Source organism: Erpetoichthys calabaricus, chromosome 5, assembly GCF_900747795.2.
Source record: "Erpetoichthys calabaricus chromosome 5, fErpCal1.3, whole genome shotgun sequence".
Classification (NCBI taxonomy): Eukaryota; Metazoa; Chordata; class Cladistia; order Polypteriformes; family Polypteridae; genus Erpetoichthys; species Erpetoichthys calabaricus.
Window position 1 is genome coordinate 183146353 of NC_041398.2, and position 19420 is coordinate 183165772.

Genomic DNA, 19420 nt, shown 5'->3' on the forward strand with positions numbered 1-19420 from the left:
CTAACATGAGGAATTAGACAATGAAGGACATAAAAACACAAACTTCAGTTAACAGGTTTCTCGAGAAAATAAGTCTTTTACATTCATGGCCATTTACAAAAAGCAAAGTTTTGCTAATTTAGATCCACTGACTGCACTCCCCTTTATGGAGCTTCTACAGTTTCACTCTCACACGAGGAAGACCACAGCTGTACAAACTGTATTACTACAGCAGAATAAGAAATGTTAAGTCTAAAGGGTCCTTCTATCTTTGATGTCCCTGATGTTCCATGAGCAAGAAGAGTTGATTGGTGTAGTAGCAGTGATGCCAAGTGCCATAATGGTAGAACAAGACAAACACAATAGAAGGGCTGATCAGCAAATGTTCATAATGGTTGCCAGGTTTAAAGTATTATCAAAAACTAGCTGAGTGTCAGAAATGGTGATGTATAATACTAGAGCACTTCAGGGAACTGTCCTGTCTCCCTTTCTGTTCACCCTTTACACAACAGAATTCCAGTACAATGACATTTTCAGATGACTCCTCAATCATAGGCTACATTAATGATGAAGGCGAATCAGAGTATAGAGGAGGACATTGTCTTGTGGTGCACGGATATCCACCTGCAGCTCAACATCAGCAAGACAAAAGAGCTGGTGATAGACTTCCAGTGCACCAAGGAGCCTCTGAGACCAGTCCCCATTAAGGAGGAAGATGTGGAAGTGGTGAAGACCTACAAGTACCTGGGGGTTCACATGAACAACAAACTGGACTGATCTGACAACACTGTGTAGCTGTTCAAGAAGGGCCAGAGCAGACTGTACCTGCTAAGGAGACTCAGGTCTTTTGATGTATGCAGAAAGCTGCTGGAAATCTTTGACCATTCCAAAGTAGCGATTGTGTTGTTCTACACTGCAGTCTCCTTGGGAAGCAACCTGAGCTGAAAAGAAGCACAATCCCTGCGCAAACTTATCAGGAAAGCCTGCTTTATCACAGGGTGAACCCTGGACACACAAGGAGCTGTTGTGAAAAAGAGGATGATGGCAAAACTGGATGCCGTCATGAAAAGTCCCCTCTATCCCTTCCAGAAGCCACTCTCTTGAAGTACTTTTAGCTACAGGCTCATCCAATCATGCTGTTCTAAGAATTGCCTCTGGGTTCTTTTCTGCCCACTGCTATCAGGCAATTCACTGCCTCAGTCCAATCTACTTATTAAGCTTGTTTTTATTTATTTATTTACTTGCATTGACTAAAAGATTAGCTGTATTATCGGTCCTATGAGTGTGTGTACCCTTTTTTATATATTCCTGCTGCTCTTGTATATACCTGAATTTCCCTTTGGGATTAATAAAGTTAATCTATCCTAATCTCATCTAATCTATTATAATCTACTCTACTCTACTCTAACAAAGTTACTTGACAAATAACCATCTTAATCAACAGCTTTTATTAAGGTATGGTAGCCTAATATTCAAATTTAGAGTGTTTTACGGATTGACTTCTACTGTACACTCTTGGCTACACTTTTTGAAAATTTTTCTGTGAGCTCTGTTAATATTTTATAGTGGCTTCTCATGATACGATTAAAGACTTTTAACTTTGTAATTTTATTTAAAGTTATTTCAACACCATTTTGTTTGATTTTTTTATTTTACTTTATTTGCACACGTAACTTTTTCTTTAGGCTGCTCCCATTTTGGGGTTGCCACAGCAGATCATCTCAGTTTTTTACATGATAATCTGACACGCTGACTGCCTTTACGTCCTCCCTCACCACATCCATTAATCTTCTTGTTGGCCTTCATCTTTTCCTCTTGCCTGGCGTTTCCATCCTGAACATTCTTTTCCTGTTGTATCCCTCATCTCTCCTCAGCACTTGCCCAAACCTTCTCAGTCTAGCTTCTCACTTTGTCACCAAACTGTTGTACCTGTCTTGTCCCTCTGATATACCCATTCCTAATCCTGCACAAGCCACTATTTTGGTTAATTGTTCCTATGATGCAATGATGTTTGTGGACATGACACCGGAGCCTGCGACGCATGATGTCATTGGTGCAAAAGCTGGTGAATTATGATATCCAAGATTGTGGATATACTGTAAAACTCTATTGCAACTTCATTTCATATAGATCTTCTGGTTACTGACATTTCCTAGGGAATTCTGACTTCTGATTTTGTTTTTCATTTTTGGCATTGTCACGCATCACTAGTTTATTTTGTTTTGAGTCTCGCTAGTTTCTGGTTACATTTCATCTCCCTCTCCATCCTGCCCTCCTGCAGTCTGCCCTGAACTTCTGCCTTTGGACGTACAACATGAGTTGATAGATTCAGTTAAGTAAAGAAGGACAAAACCATTGGAAGCTTTATATTTTAGAAGGAAGATCTGGCATCCAACTCACTTAATTGGGAATGGCAGTAGGCAGTTAGTTGAGAACAGGGATCACGAAGTTTCCAGTCCTGTTAATGCTCTTTGTGGCAGCACTTTGAAGATGGTAAAGAGTGATTTGAGTAGTGTGCATATTATAAATAGTTTTGGTCGCACATCATCTGCATATTGTGTAATAGTTTTAGAGCTGTGACAAACTGACATTTATATTATTTTGTATAAAGTTTTTTAGGCAGAAAACTTATAAGGATGTATTGTACTTTTGAGTATGTAACATATTTTACCTTGAGTAAATACTAAATATGCATTGTGTGTAAACTTTTACTATAATGTGATTTTTATTATGGAATTTTGACACTTTTCCCTTATATCAGTATACTATGGTAAGAGAATCGCCAACTGTTCTTAAGGTTAGGTAGTGATAAAGATTTTTACAACATGAAAAATACATTGAAATAAGCAATAATAAAAGCATTTTTTTTACTTTGATTCCTAGATCCTCTGTCTACTACTCCTTTTCTTATGTTTTTGCTGATGGAGGTAAGCTGAATTCTGGCAAATGCGAACTAATTAATCAATCTGTATTTTTGGCAGCTTTTCCACTGACTGCTATTGTAAAGCAATACTTCTTTCTGGAGATGATGTAATACATTTGTTGCACATAACATACACTAGAAAAGCCATTACTGTATAATCATGCTGTATTCTGTTTGTCTGGTTTTTTGCATGTTAAGGAGAGAGAATTTCACTACCTCTGAAATAAGCAGCTTAATTTGAAAACTTTGGTTTACTTCATTTCAGAATGATGCACTTAAAACACACAGGGGTTCTGACAATGAAGGATTCATTTCTAACTCTCATTTACCTGTACATGTTGTTATTGAAACAGAGTTTTGGGAATTGAGGACAAGCCTGACAACAATCCTGTGGCATTTCTGAGCCATTGTTATTACACTTAGCCATTGTACAGTATATATACACTTGAACCATTGTCCTTGAAAATAGCAATATGTGTTCACAGGGCACATTGAATGCAATTTTGTACACTTAACTTTTTAATTTTTATGGCTCCCACAATGGACAGTCTATCACAAAGCACAGAGACATTTAAGCCCCCCCACAGTTGGTCATACTAAAGTAGTCATTTTAGTGAGTATGTGTGCACATGGTGTTGTAATGAGCTGGCATCTCCTGCAGGGCAGGCTTTAACATGTAGCTGTTGCCATGTTGAACAATGCAGATTCTGGCCAGCACAATATTAGAGTCATACAATGCAAAAAAAAAAAGAAAAGCCAGGTCACCCAACTCATTGTCAGACTGAGCAATATCATTTCAAATGTTGCATAACTACATCAGGGTGTCAAATGGAGCAATTAAATATGAAAGAACCACAGAGAGTGTGTTGAAATCGGCTCTAAACCCAAGAATGCTTAATTAAAAAAATCTCACTGCAAGACGACAAGTTCACTGGTGTTAAATGAATAACAGCATGAATACAATGGGCCAGTGTTCTCAGATTTGCAATCTGAAATGTATATGAGAATATTTTCACTGTTTATGCATTTCTATTTTTGATAATAAAGTCATATATTTAATCAGATATCTACCCATTTACTGAACCCACTTATCCCAATTTTGGAATCATGGGGAGCCATGGATAGGCATGTAGTCTTTATGGGGTAGCAGATGTTTAACACATTCTTTCCAAGTGAGAGAACATTTCATAAGGGCCAAACATTATCAAACTGAAAAAGGATTGCATGTGAAGGGGTTTTACAATAATAGTTTTCAAAGATGAAAAATTGCAATTGAAACAGAGCGGTTTACAAATATTACTACATTATGTAACATCCAAGGAAGGGCAACTACAGCAAAAATAAATTTATTTAATTTTAAATTTAAACAAGTTAGTTAAGTACTAGCTGTGCTACCCATCTTGAAAAGCAGACCTCACCATGAACATCCATCCATATATCCCAATACAGGATCACGTGGGTCTGCTGGAGCCAATCCCAGCCAACACAGGTTGCAAGGCAGGAACAAACCCCGTGCAGGCCGCCAGCTCACCACAGGACACACACACACACACACACACACACACCAAGCACACACTAGGGACAATTTAGGATCGCCAATGCACCTAACTTGCATGTCTGTGGACTGTGGGAGGAAACCAGATGACCCGGAAGAAACCCACGAAGACACGGGGAGAACATGCAGACTCCACGCAGGGAGGACCCGGAAAGTGAACCCAGGTCTCCTTAATGCGAAGCAGCCCACTGTGCCATTGTGCCGCCCCAACCATTAATATTTATAATATAATATAATATAATATAATATATAAACATCTATGTGTGGAAGTGTGTGTGTCTTTCTAGCCCGGAAGTGAGAGGTGGAGTCAGGCTAAGGGCTCCACCTCTGAGGATATGCAAGCGAGGCCAGCACATCAGCAAAAACCTCCGAAGAGAGAGTCACTCACTTATCAGCTATTACAGAAGTGTGTTGAGCACGTCAGCAAAACAAAACCTCTGAAGAAAGACAAAGTCACTTATCAGCTATTGCAGAAGCGTGGCGAACACACCAGCAAAACAAAACCTCCGAAGAAAGACAAAGTTGCTTAGCTGCTAATGCACAAGCAATGCAAGCACGTCGGCAAAACAAATCCTCCTAGGAGAGAGATGCCCAGAGCAGGGGCGGCTCTAGGCTTGTGGTGGCCCTGGGCAGAGAAAGAATCGGTGGCCCTTTTGCCCGCCAATGTCAATATGGTATCTTATGCACGGCGGATTGCCACGTCCATTGCGGACACTCGTTTCGAATAACCAGATTCGTGTACTCGAAATCTCTTCATTTTTCTTAGAATGGGTATGCGAATGTCTTGTGTCCCCTATCCGACCAGATATTCCCTATGACTATTGCGCTAACACTAATACTTTATTAAAACTAGGTGAAACATTAACTTGTAAGACGACACGCCCATCTTGCATTAGCTTCGCTTCTATATGCGCGTGTCCGTAACTTGAAAACCAAGTGGCGGCCCATGATATTCTCATTATGGCAGAACGTTATAATACTACATATAGTACTTACTGTATTTACTTTCTTAGAAGACTGGCGTCCTTCAACATCTGCAATAAGATGCTGCAGATGTTCTATCAGACGGTTGTGGCGAGCGCCCTTTTCTACGCGGTGGTGTGCTGGGGAGGCAGCATTAAGAAGGACGCCTCATGCCTGGACAAACTGGTGAGGAAAGCAGGCTCTATTGTAGGCATGGAGCTGGACAGTTCGACATCCGTGGCAAAGCGACGGGCACTGAGCAGGCTGCTGTCAATAATGGAGAATCCACTGCATCCACTAAACAGTGTCATCTCCAGACAGAGGAGCAGCTTCAGCGACAGACTGCTGTCAATGTCCTGCTCCACTGACAGACTGAGGAGATCGTTTCTCCCCCAAACTATGCAACTCTTCAATTCCACCCGGGGGGGGGGGGGGGTTTGTAAACGTTAACATTATTCAAAGTTATTGTCTGTTTTTACCTGCATTTTTATCACTCTTTAATTTAATATTGTTTTTTGTATCAGTATGCTGCTGCTGGAGTATGTGAATTTCCCCTTGGGATTAGGTTTAGGTTTAGGTTTGTTTGTCATATATAGGTTAACACAGGGTCAACATACAATGAAATGTGTATGACGAGAAAAACAAGTCACTCAGCCTAATCCAATAAAGCTTAAAAAAAAGATTACAAGTTAAAAATAGACAAGTCATATAAAATAAAATGTGTATGTTTTAAAAGAAGTTATAGAGCAATATGAGTTGAATGAGCAGCAAGTACAAATGACAGTTATTGCACAGATGATGTTTTATAAGTGCAGATGCATATTCCATAAAGTGCAGATGCATGTTCCAGTCAGTATTCTGAGTGTGTGCAGGTACAGTTTGTGTGTGAGTAGTGCAATGTAGATGTAGTGCAATGTAGATGTAATGTAAGTGTGTGTAAGTGTTCAGGTGTTGCTGTTGAGGAGTCGAATGGCCTGGTGGTAAAAGCTGTTCTTAAGTCTTGTAGTCCGAGCAGCCAGACTCCTGTATTGTCTGCCAGACGGTAACAAGGAGAACAGCTGGCGTGCTGGATGGCTGTGGTCCTTTATGATGCTGCTTGTCTTACACAAGCACCGATGGAGGTAAATATCTTCAATGGCAGGAAGACTCTTGCCCGTGATGTGCTCTGCTGCCTTCACCACTCTCTGTAGTGATTTCCGGCTGCTGGCAGAGCAGCTCCCATACCAGACGGTAATGCAGCCCGTTAGCAGACTCTCGACCACACTCCTGTAAAAGTTTGAGGTGATGTTGGCATTCATGCCAAACTTCCTCAGCCTCCTCAGGAAGTAGAGCCGCTGGCGAGCTTTCTTGACCACAGTGTCTATGTGAAGGGTCCACGAGAGATCCTTGGTGATGTTTACTCCGAGGAACTTGAAGCTGTTAACCCTTTCAACTTCTATGCCGCTGATGTAGATGGCCTGGTGTTCTCTGCCTTGTTGTTTTCAATAGTCCACAATCATCTCCTTGGTTTTGCTGACGTTAAGAGACAAGTTGTTATCTAGGCACCAATTACTCAATGCCAGCACCTCCTCTCTGTAGGCCGTCTCATCGTTGTCAGTGATAAGGCCTATGATGGTTGTGTCGTCTGCAAACTTGATGATGGTGTTTGTGCCGTGTTTTGCAACACAGTCATGGGTGAACAAGGAATACAAGAGGGGGCTAAGCACACAGCCCTGCGGCGCTCCTGTGTTTAAAATGAGTGGTGAGGATGTGTGTTTGCCGACTCTCACCACCTGGGGCCTGTTTGTGAGGAAAGAGAAAATCCATCTGCAGATGGTCGTCCCCAACCCAAGGTCGTCAAGCTTCAAGACGAGTTTTGAGGGGATGATGGTGTTGAATGCCGAGCTGTAATCTATGAACAGCATTCTTACATATGTATTTCCTCTTTCCAGGTGGGTGAGGGCAGTGTTTATTGTTAGCGCAACGGCATCCTCTGTCGATCTGTTTGCTCTGTAAGCAAATTGGAGAGGATCCAGCGTGTCAGGGAGGGAGGAGCAGATGTAACCTTTGACTAGTTGCTCGAAACACTTCATAATGACCGATGTCAGTGCAACCGGGCGATAGTCATTCAGACAGGAGACCACCAGTTTCTTTGGGACAGGAATGATGGTGGATGCCTTGAAGGAAGTGGGGACCACTGACTGCCTCAGGGAAAGATTGAAGATGTTGGTGAACACACCTGCTAGCTGGTCAGCACACGCCCTGAGGGCACGGCCTGGGATGCCATCTGGTCCCGGAGCTTTGCGAGGATTGACCTTTTTGAAGGACCTTCTCACATTAGACGTTTCAAGGATCAGAGTGACAGACTCACTGCCCCCTTGAGGATATAGCACCTGTTCTTTGTTGGATGCATCAAAACGAGCATAGAAAGTGTTGAGCTCGTCTGCAAGACATGCAGTGGGCTGAACACTGACTGTGTTTTTCTTTTTATAGTCAGTGATGCAGCACAGTCCATTCCACAGGCGCTTGGTGTCAGAGCTGTGGTAGCTTGACTCCACTTTGTCCCTGTAGTCCCGTTTGGCCTTCTTGATGGACCTCCGGAGGTCGTATCTGGCTGCTTTGTATGCGTCAGAGTCCCCTGAGCCAAAGGCAGAGGTCCGCGCCTTGAGCTTAGCCCGGATCTCCCTATTTACCCAGGGTTTCTGGTTAGGATATATGCAAATGGTGGTTTTAGTGACAACATCGTCAATGCACTTGCTGATATATCCTGTGACAGAGTCTGTGAATTCATTGATGTTGCCATCAGCTGCATCCTCAAACATCTCCCAATCAGTTGTTTCAAAGCAGTCCTGTAAGACCCCCTCAGCTTCACTGTCCAATTTGTAGATGTTCCTGTAAACCGGTTTTTCCTGTTTAAGTCTTTGTTTATATGCAGGCAGCATATCTATCTATCTATCTATCTATCTATCTATCTATCTATCTATCTATCTATCTATCTATCTATCTATCTATCTATCTATCTATCTATCTATCTATCTATCTATCTATCTATCTATCTATCTATCTATCTATCTATCTATAGCTTACTGCTCCGATTCTAGCGACTTTAGTAAATACAGCATACTAATTAACAAGAAACACAATGTTTTTCGGCCACATTGCCGTCAGCTGTGTCATTATTTTCTCTTTCTGTTTTATATTCAATATATATTGGCGTGGCGGCTCCTGGGATTTGGCAGCCCTGTGCAGGTGCACAGTTTACACATGCCTAAGGCCACCCCTGCCCAGAGTAGTTCCTTTCAATTATCTGACATCTTTTTTCTAACAATTTCAATAGTTTCTAGAACCCCATGCTTTTTACAGCACAGGCATACAGCTAGTATAATATAATATAATATAATATAATATAATATAATATAATATAATATAATATAATATAATATAATATAATATTGTCTATCTGGATAGATAGATAGATATTACTGTTCACACGTCACACTTCCTGCTTCGTTACTCACCTGTTGTTCATTGCTTTTCACTTATCTCATTCTTCATTGCTATGCACTCTTGTTTGTTACGTATCATTTGTTACTTTTAGCTCATCACGCATCACTTGTTACTATTCACTTACAACTGTCATACATCCCTGTTCACTTGTCATGTATCGTTGTTCAATTGTTACTAGTAACTGGTGAGTGACAAGTGAAGTGTGATAAGTGATGACTAGCTAATGAAAGTGATGCATGGAAAAATTCTGATGTTTGAAGACAACACAAATAAACAAATTATGATGTTCCAAAAATGGTTACTTTTAAACCTCTATTATATTAATTACCTGATAAAGCTGTTATCTTTTCCAGCCCTGATATTACAAAGTCTGTGCTTGAATTGCTCAGTTACTATTAATTGTCTGGATGAATACTGTTAACTGTTATTTTTTTAAAATTGTTGAACAAATCTCCTACAATGACATGAAAACCTACAATGTAGTAAAAACAGCTAAAATGCACTTTAAGTGAAATTTATCAAGTTCAGTTTTTCAGTATGGTTTGCTGAGGAAGCACATTTGGTATTGTCCAACAAAACAGAGGCACCTTTTCTGCTTGCACCTCGACCACCTCTGAAAATGCAAATTGGATTCCAATTATCCCATTAGAGACAAGACTATGTTCTTGAACCCACAAAGTCTGCCACAGATGTAGTGCACATTTCACCAGGTCTCTGTAGAACAAGTAATAAACAGAATGGTAATATAAACCTCAAGAAAAAACAGTACAATACAATGCTGGTTTCAGGAAAAATGATGAGAAGGACTTGAAGTTGTATGTGCTACATCAACCAACCCCTGGGGCTCACCCCTTAATGGTAAGCGAGGGGTCAAAATTACTTCTTCTCACAAATCTTAGAAACAATGGGGATTGTTAATATAGTCATGTAGATTGTCTCCTTATGCTATTTTGAGGTTGCTGACCATGAATATTATCATTTTTTTGATATTTGGAGTGGTGGCTCTGAGGCTAGGAATCTGTGCCGGCAATCGAAAGGTAAATCCTGTAAGTGCCAGAAGTGATTCCACTCTGTTGGCCCTTGAGCAAGGCCCTTAACCTGCAATTACTCCATCCTGGGTATGACATTAACCTGCATCCAGTCCTTCAAGCAGGTCGTCCAACTTGCAGGGAAAACTTTGGGGTTGGTGGCAGGACCCGCACTCCAATCACTGTAAAAAAAACCTCACACTGGCTCCATTCCATCTGAACTAGTGTGGTGCTAAGGTGATAACCATTGCTTGGCTGCACTCGGTTCCTAATTTGGGATCCTGAGATGGTTCGTCGTGTGGTGGATGGGACAACACGCTGTACCAGTGCATACTCCCCCTCCCCCAATTTAAAAGCCACTCCCAGAAGGTTAAAAATGACAAATTTCAAACATAAGCATATGGGTTATGATTTTAGACTATTTCAATGTCAGAGATTCTGATATGATGTTATTTTTGATCTTTTACTAGGGATCAGTCCTTACATGGACTTCTATCAGAGGGTGAAATGTGACATGTCTTCTATCATCAAGAATATTTTGACTTTAAACAGTTAAACTGAAGCACATATTTTAATATTTCATATGTCTGACGCAACTATTCTTGTATATTATCTAGTTCTACGTCATGAAGTAAATCATGACATTTCTTATGAACGCCCTGAATTACGGAGGCCTACTCTAATTCAGACTTTTTACCAGTTAAAGTCAATATGGTGCATTTCTTTTATTCATTTATTTGATTAGCCAAAGTGAATTACAGTTACCTTGAACTGTTTAGTTTCAGTTATAAAGTTCTGTGTAAAAACAAAATGGGATGATGGAAGTGAAGATTTAAAATGAGCTTTTTTTCTCTGAAATTTGTGAAGATGTACTTTTCTGCGCTGTCTCTAATTATTCCACTTAACCATTTCCCACCCTTCCTTTTGCTACTAGTGTGGCCGGCAGCAGAGGTTAGCTCTAGTTCTTCACACCTCTGAGAGCCTAATTTTTAATCCCAGGCTGGTTACTCTCTGCTGGAGTTTGCCATTAATCCTTGGCTTACTCTTGGTTTTTCTATATTTTTCTGTCACATTCCAAAAATGTGCAGTCCATGTATTTTTGGTGCCATTGAGATGTGTTAGTGAGTATGTTCATGCCTGTGCCATCATAACATCAAGCATCGGTTCCTGCCTTTAACCCAATGTCCTGGGTTAGGATTGGGCCTAGACTTAAGAAGCAGGTGGTTGGAGTTTTCTCCAAGCGACATTTGGCTCAAAGCAGGAACTAACCCTGAATGAGATGCCAACCTATTGCAGTGAACATTTATATGCACACCAATATTTCGCCACTCCAGACCAGTTTACTTGTCAATTCACCAAAAACCGACGTCTTTGGGATGTAGGACCAGGAGAAATCTTGACGCTAATATAGACAGAGCAATCAGTCAGTGACTGGACCGGTTACTTTTGCAAGCCGTTTGAATCCAAGAATACTGTAATTTCTAATGCTTTCTATTTAATCTCTTTAATATCTCATTGCTGCAGAAATGAGGTGTGCAGGACCTGACTGGTATGAATTTGGAGATTCATGCTACAAACCTTTCTCAAATAAGAAGACTTGGATGGCAGCACTCAAAGAATGCAGAAGTATTGGAGCAGATCTGGTTTCTATCCTGTCCTTGACGGAACAAAGCTGGCTGGAAAGTTATCTGTTCTTGGGTAAGAAAGCATACAGAATTTGAATCATTCAATAAGTTATGAAATCTTAAATTTTGCTTTATTAGTATTTTGACAAATAAAATTTAACAGAATTAAAAATACTGTCAATAACGCAAGGTGTTAAACATGAAAAAGAACAAAAAAAAGGTTTGTAGGACAAATAGGTTTATCCAATAGGATCTGTTTCTTAGTTATCTTACTATTTCAGTGCCATTTTATGTTTTAAATTATTCTAAATCTCCTGAAAAAGACATGCCTGTCTAATCCAGGTCAGAGCTCTGGAGGTTGGCTGCTATTCCAGCAGCATCAGGAATGTTAAAGGAAGCAGTCCTGGACAGGACAACAGTCCATTGCAGGGCCTATACATGTACCAACACTCAAGCAGAGCCAATTTGGAATTTAAATCTGTATAGTATATGCCAAGCTTTGTCTGTCTGTCACGTATAAACTTGCAACTATGAAGCTTGATCTTGGTCTCAGTCAACGACTTATGCAGTTATAACGTGTAACACAACCCATAAGTTAGACATGTGGCCAACCTCGGCCATGAAATTTGGCTTAGGATCCTTCTCACATTAAGCAACAACATAGCTGCACACTTAAGGGCAAGCAGCAATGCAAATGTGCCCCATGTGACATGGTCGTGCACCATGGTTGACATGAAAAGCACAGCTCTGCACACCACTGAAAGGAACAGCATGGTCTTTCTCATGGTAGGCATTAAAACAGCCACACCACTCATGGTAAACAGTGACTTACACGGGCATGCCGGTGTGGCATTGCTCAGGCCGACTAAAAGTCATGCACAACCAGAGTCTGAGGTGCAGGCTTCCCACGCCACATTAGTGGTCTTCGGATCTGTCGAAAAGAGCCACGGTGACATCGGGTGGCAGTGAAGGATATTGCAGCAACTTCAGCAGAGTGACCTGGAGTGCTATGTTTCATGGAGAGGACCGGCAATCCAAGTGTTACTATTTGGAAACAAAAACATAACAAACATGTCTTTGGGGATTTGGGAAGAGTAACCAGAGAAAAGCCAACACACATACAAGAAGAGGTAGAACAGGAAAATTCCTCACAGATAATTAATTATCAGGTACAGGATTACAACCTATGATGCTGAATCCATAAGGGATCAGTGCTAATCACCATGACACTCTTCATTTAAATCAATCAATAATACTCAAAGCTTACAGATAAAAAGATTTGCCTTTCAAGCTCATATGACAGAGTACTTAAAAGTGAGCATGAAAACAACAAAACAATCTATGTCTTCTTTTTGGTGAGCCATCTTTATCCAGTTTGGGGGTGAAGGGGAGCCAGAGTCTATCATGGAAACGTTAGGTGCAGGGGATGAACCAAGAGCAGAAGAAACAGTAGTCATTGTAGAACACATTCACACACACACACACACACACCCACACACACACACGCACACACACGCACACACACACACATAAAGTACCAGTTTAGGTTCAGCTGGTAACATACCATACATGTATCTGATACATGGCAGGAGAAGACAAGTACCTGAACAAAATCCCTCACAAACCACAGAATTAGGTGCAAACTCCACACAGACAATCACAGAGCCATGAAACAAACTCAGATTACTTGAGCTGCAGGCCCATAGCAAAATTTAAGTTTAAAATAGTACTGTATATGGTGTAAAAGAGGAGACACAACCATGTTAAAGAGCTGGGGCACTGTCTTGTTGATTCTGCATAATTGCAAGAGTTGAAAACAAGAAAGCATGTAACAAGTTGCAGATTACATCTTTTCAGACTGGAGCTCAGAATAGCAATATGGCCACTTCTGGGTTATGTGGTGACTCGGCAGGAAAGAGCAGGAAACCGCAGTGATGTCTGCAGTGGATGTCAGTCTCCCATTCTGCAGAGGGAGGAAGAGAGAAGGCACTTGTCCACAGCAGCAACCCATCACCATCATTGCCATCACCAGAGCCCTTAAACTGCCTCCCATGCGAAAGCACGTGACTATGTATATTTAATATAGCGTACACCAGTTGTCACCAATTATCTAATATTCATATTCTAATATACCATAAGAAAAGAATCAGAATGATATATAAACTTGATTATATTTTATTAATTTTGCCACATAGTATCTGAATATTCTTTAATCTGCAAATAGGGTAAGAAAACAGAACACAGAACACAGAGACTCATTTGCAAATAAGCTGTAAATGCACAGTAAAGCGCACATCAGGAAAGCATAGTAGTATTGACAGAGAAATAAGTTCTGGTAAAACTTAATTTTAATCTATTTAATAATTCATTTTTAGCTACCAGTGATGTATGGACTGGCCTGAATGATCTTGAAATATCAAACTACTTCACATGGTCCAGTAGTGACATAGTGAGATTTACTTATTGGGATAGCGGAGAACCAAATAACCATAACGGGTTCAATGAAGACTGTGTGGAAATGCTTCAACAGGTATGGGTCGCAGCAATGTTAAAGCAAGCTACCAATCACACACTACTCTATTCATCTCATGTGAGATCATTTATGCTTTTAGAATGGCAGGTGGAATGATGTGCCCTGTACAGAACTGAACAGCTATATTTGCAAGAAACCGAAAAATCACTACCCTGCTCCATCTATTCCTCCCACTGTGTATGGCTGCCCAGAGGTAAAGTCAGCTATTTCATAAACATTATCATGGAATCAATCATAAAGTCAGTGTCTGCCAAACTGTTAAGAACTGAGTAGTGTAAAAGCCGTATGCAGCAAAACCTGCTTATAGTGACCACTCAAGGGACCGACCTAAAATGGTCACCTAAGGTAGGTGGTCACCTTAACCAAAGAAGGACATAAGGAAGGAAAAATCAAGACTCTATGGAATAAAAATTCAAAGGGAAGCATGAAAACGTTATTATTAACAAACAATGAAAAACAAAAAAAGTACTAATATTGAAGAAAAAATGAGAATTTTCCATTTATACAGTGAAAAATTTCGAGAAACTATATTAAACAAATCTTATGTAGTACGAATATAATATGTATGTGTCTGGTAGTAATAATAATTATTAAAAACATTAAATATTAGCTGCAAAAAACAAAGAAAAAATATTTCAATTGTAATTCTTTTTTTGAAATAAAATAAAACATTCAAACAATATTTTAAAAAGTCAAAATCAGGTCAAAATCAAATTGTAGAAGCCTCTGATGACAGTATCCAGGAAAGATATGGTCCTGGTGTGCCACATTCTAGGAAGCTTGCAGCAGAGATGTCCAAAAAGGGAAAAGTTCATGAGGTACCTACATATCATGATGAGGATCTAGGTAATGAATATTCAAAATTATTAAAAACTGTCATCACATGAGTAATCCACGGAAGCAACACAGAGTCATGTGTTGACAAGAATTCCATGAGTAAACGAAAGTAAGAAAAGGGACAGGGAGTTACGGCTATTCCAGTAGCTTCCTGGAAACCTATCCCTTCCAGAAGCTCTAACATGATTTATTACACTTACAGAGAATAAAGGCAACACATTTTTATGTTTTCCAAAATTATTATTTTTTTTTATCTGGCTACTATAGCCAAGATGATTTTCTTCCTAGGGATCAAGGAGAGGCTGTCAATGGTTACAATAGGCAGGTGGTCACTTTATACAAACCCCCTGTTTCTGAAGGGACCAAGGAAAAGTGGTCACCTTGACCAGTTGGTCACCTTACACAAGTGGTCACATTAGCAGGTTTTTCTGTATTTAATATACTATCTGGAATATGGATAACCATACAATAATTGCTTTTTCCTTTAGGGTTGGGAAGGCTATGCCTACTCCTGCTACTGGCTAGAAGATACCCTCATGACTTGGCCTAAGGCAAAAGCTTACTGCCAGGAAAAGAAGAGCAGTCTGTTGCACATCAAGGATATGTAAGACTAATTTGAATTAAGAACAGCACAGCTAAGATGAAGGAGAAACTAGGTGTAATAAAGAATTGTGGAGCTATAGCAAGGTCTCAAGCAAAACTGACAAAAAATTAAAAATAATTAATTAAGATATAAAGCTCAGATTAATCCAAGAAAACACAGAAATCTTTCTGAATTATTCTTTTTCTAAATGCCAGATTATACAGTACTTTACATGGTTTTAATGTTAAGTTTAAAGTGGAAACCCAAGAGATTTCAAGGAGAAATTTAGCAATATAATGTAATAATTAAATATGATTTATTATATTTTTTATAATAAGTAATATTACTTATTAATTCAATATTTTGCAATATTACTTTAAACTTCACTTTGGTCAGGTTTTAACCTAGAGTAATTTCATGCTGAGAATCACAAAGTGACGGAATCATTCAACACAGTATGATGTCTCATAAAGCATTTTTTGATACAGTGGATTAAACTGGGATTTGTGTAAGATGTACATTGCTTGCGATTTGCTCATCAAATTTATTTCTTCTCATCAGCTTTGAACAGTCGTACTTCACAGCCAGACTGTCCGACTTCTCTGGTTTCTGGTGGATTGGTTTAAGAGCCAAGGGAAATTCTGTGACTGGTATTGATTATGAATGGGATAACAAAGAGCCTGTTACCTTCACACACTGGGACAGAAATCAGCCAGGTACAAACTCAGACTACTGTCTCACTTTCAACATAAAATTACAGGCGCCAATGCTTATTTAATAAAAACACAGTGTAGCCTCAGTCTGTCGCTGAAGCTGCTCCTCTGTCTGGAGATGATACTGTTCAGTGGATGCAGTGGATTCTCCATGATTGACAGGAGCCTGCTCAGTGCTCGTCGCTCTGCAACAGATGTCAAACTGTCCAGCTCCGTGCCTACCATAGAGCCTGCCTTCCTCTCCATCTATCTCTATGCTATCTCTTTTATTTCATTTTCTGTGGTCTCCTTGAGCATGACTTGAAATTATGTGGCATCCAGTAACAACACTTCACCTAAAGCCCCACTCACATTACACGACTTTTCCAGTTAGAGACTCATGGAAAGTTGTTGTGTGCCCCTGTGACTGCCAGTTAGGTAGTAGGACAATCCCCAGGGACTCAATCAAACAAGTTTGATTTTGTGACTAGATGCTCTTGCTTAAAGTTGACAGTCAGTAAGCACTCATTCCGAGGCACAATGCATACAATGAAGCCACACAGAAAGAAGAAAACTGGGTGTCTTGGACCATGCAAACAGAAGAGAGGCCCATCTGTTTGATGTCTTATATTGTCAAACTATGACAAAATGGAAAAAGGAAGAAGATGGGCAGATTGTGGCTGAACTCATTATACCTGGAAAACATTTGCATCAGACATTGGCAATGTCAAGCAGCATGTTAGTTGGCTGTCAAAATTAGGCAAGCCTGCGATACTTTTGCAAAAACAATGTCACCCTTCATCCCCTGAGATTCCTGGTCATGAAATTTGAGATCCATATAGTACCGAGATCAAACGAGTGCAGTCATTAAATTTGATATACTCTCTCTCACAGTCATCTAGTGTGAAAGCAGCCTTAGAGTAGAGTATTTATGTTACCCAAATGCATCTTGCAGTTGCAGATATGATCTAGTTTGCATTCAAATTAAACAAACTTATTTAGTATGACAATATATGTAAATGCTATGGCAGGAACACCTCTGTATGCCACTCAGACCTTCAATAAAAACTGTCACAAAATGAATTAGAAACAGCTGTCTATTAAATAAAAACATACCACAAAAGAGTGATGATAGGGAGAACATAATGTACCAAACTAAACAGCCCTACCTGCATAACTCAGGGTGACTGTAGATCATCAAATGGGGTAGCTCATCCACTAAACCCTGGTCAGATTCTAGCCTGTTGTGTTCTTTTTCTCATATTTCTTTCGTTGGATGGAGTAGCTCTTTGACAGATAAGCCTAGGTGGCAACTCACCTCTCGACTCCAGGTTTAGATGGCCCCTAGTGTAAAGTGTTGCTTCCAGGACACTCTCCCAAACTACTGCACATAAGGGTCAGGACCAACTAACTGATTATTTGAGCCACTTTTCTAGAGTTCCATCAAGTGGCTCTGGTGAATCCTTCGCTCCTGAGTTGCTAGCTGCAATTAAAGGTCAGTTACCCTTGGAGATCACAGACTGCCGACCCTCTAGAATGGCACAAGAGACACGTTTCCCTTGGGTGTGTTGCTCTGGCATGCTATTAGTCCCCAGTTGCTTCTCTAACCTTGGAGCCACTGGAGAAACTATTCTGGTGTACACTTTAAACAAGTGAAGTACAGTAATTTCTTACATAGTCATTTGGAGAAGCTCTCTAGATAGATAGATAGATAGATAGATAGATAGATAGATAGATAGATAGATAGATAGATAGATAGATAGATAGATAGATAGATAGATAGATAGATAGATAGATAGATAGATAGATAGATAGATAGATAGATAGATAGATAGATACTTTATTAATCCCAAGGGGAAATTCACAAGTCACATACTATATGTTGGTTCTTCTTGTCAAGTGCAGTAAGGAGACTGTGAAGTGCCACTCTCCTAGCCCCGGTAATCTGTCACAATAAACAGACACAATAACAAATGTGGACACTTCACTGTTGCCTAAAATCAATGGCATCTCTTTCCTAAACATTTGTTGCTAGGAATAGATGCGTTCATTCACAAAGTAAATGCTATTTTGCTCATTTCTAGATAATCTTGAAGGGAGCTGTGTTTCAATGACCTCTGGGAAGGCAGGAGGATTCTGGGATGACCAGTCCTGCGAGTTCTCATATAAATTTATTTGTGAGTTACCACGAGATGGGATTTCTCCTCCTCCACCTGTTACTACTGAGGCTCCTTCTGAAAATTGTGCGCCAGGCTGGAAATCGCTCAAAGAATTCAATCAATGCTACAGGGTATGATATGTGTTTCTAATACAAATTCTCTTTAAAATATTTATTAGCCAGTGCTTACTCTGTAGGATTTGTTTTGCAGAACCCATGGTCCCAAACCCTGTTACAGAGTACCCCCGTGGCACTGATTTTTTTATTACAATTATTTTCTTATTTAGATGGTAGTTCTTTCCTTTTGTTTATGTCTAGATGTGCTTTACTTGCATTGGATTATGATCAACTTTTGTATTGAGAAGTCAAGCAAAATGACCCCTTTTATTGGCTAACTAAAAAGATTATAATTTGCAAGCTTTCAAGGCAACTCAGGCCCCTTCTTCAGGCAGATCAACTTTTTAATGAAATTGAAATGTTTTCTGACTCCAGTAATAAATTGGTGGCTTGATGTATTTAGCATTTAGGACTTGCTCTATCTCCTTAATTTATATGTTAACATTAATTAATTTATAGATAACCATCATTACTAAGGTAAACTAATGTACAGCAGCTACTTTAATAAAAAATATTCTGAATAAAATATCAGCTAAACTCAATAAAAGTAGTCCATTCTAGTGAGTGAAAAATTCACATTTCCCAAATTTCTTGGAAAATTAAAACCACCTGAATTCAAAGCAGAAACTCAGTACAGCCAAGTTGATCTGTGAGCTTACTTTATATTAATTTAAAATCATATAACTTTGTTTACTATTTTTTTTCCTTTAGTTTTTTTTAAATGACCATTCTTTGAAACGTAGCTGGCAGAGTGCACGAGAGGACTGCCTGAACAGGAGAGCAGAACTGGTCAGCATTCACAATGTGGAACAGCAGCTCTACTTAGCCAGCCAAACTCGTAATAAGCACATTTGGATTGGGCTACAGCATAATTCAGTAGAAGGAGGTAATGTGTTGGTTGACATTCTGAATTGTTAAAGTAGTAATTATTTGCCTATTAC

General features: G+C 39.7%; 1 protein-coding gene across 1 annotated transcript in view; it reads left to right on the forward strand.

The window, feature by feature from the left end:
* Nucleotides 1-19420, forward strand: part of LOC127527905 (macrophage mannose receptor 1) — a 183967-nt gene that overhangs the window by 89679 nt on the left and 74868 nt on the right. The window contains exons 28-35 of the mRNA XM_051928073.1: nucleotides 2863-2906; nucleotides 11459-11632; nucleotides 13935-14089; nucleotides 14172-14285; nucleotides 15418-15533; nucleotides 16074-16228; nucleotides 18289-18494; nucleotides 19191-19365. Of these exons, the coding sequence (XP_051784033.1) occupies nucleotides 2863-2906; nucleotides 11459-11632; nucleotides 13935-14089; nucleotides 14172-14285; nucleotides 15418-15533; nucleotides 16074-16228; nucleotides 18289-18494; nucleotides 19191-19365 (1139 nt within the window). The remainder of the gene's footprint in view (nucleotides 1-2862; nucleotides 2907-11458; nucleotides 11633-13934; nucleotides 14090-14171; nucleotides 14286-15417; nucleotides 15534-16073; nucleotides 16229-18288; nucleotides 18495-19190; nucleotides 19366-19420) is intronic.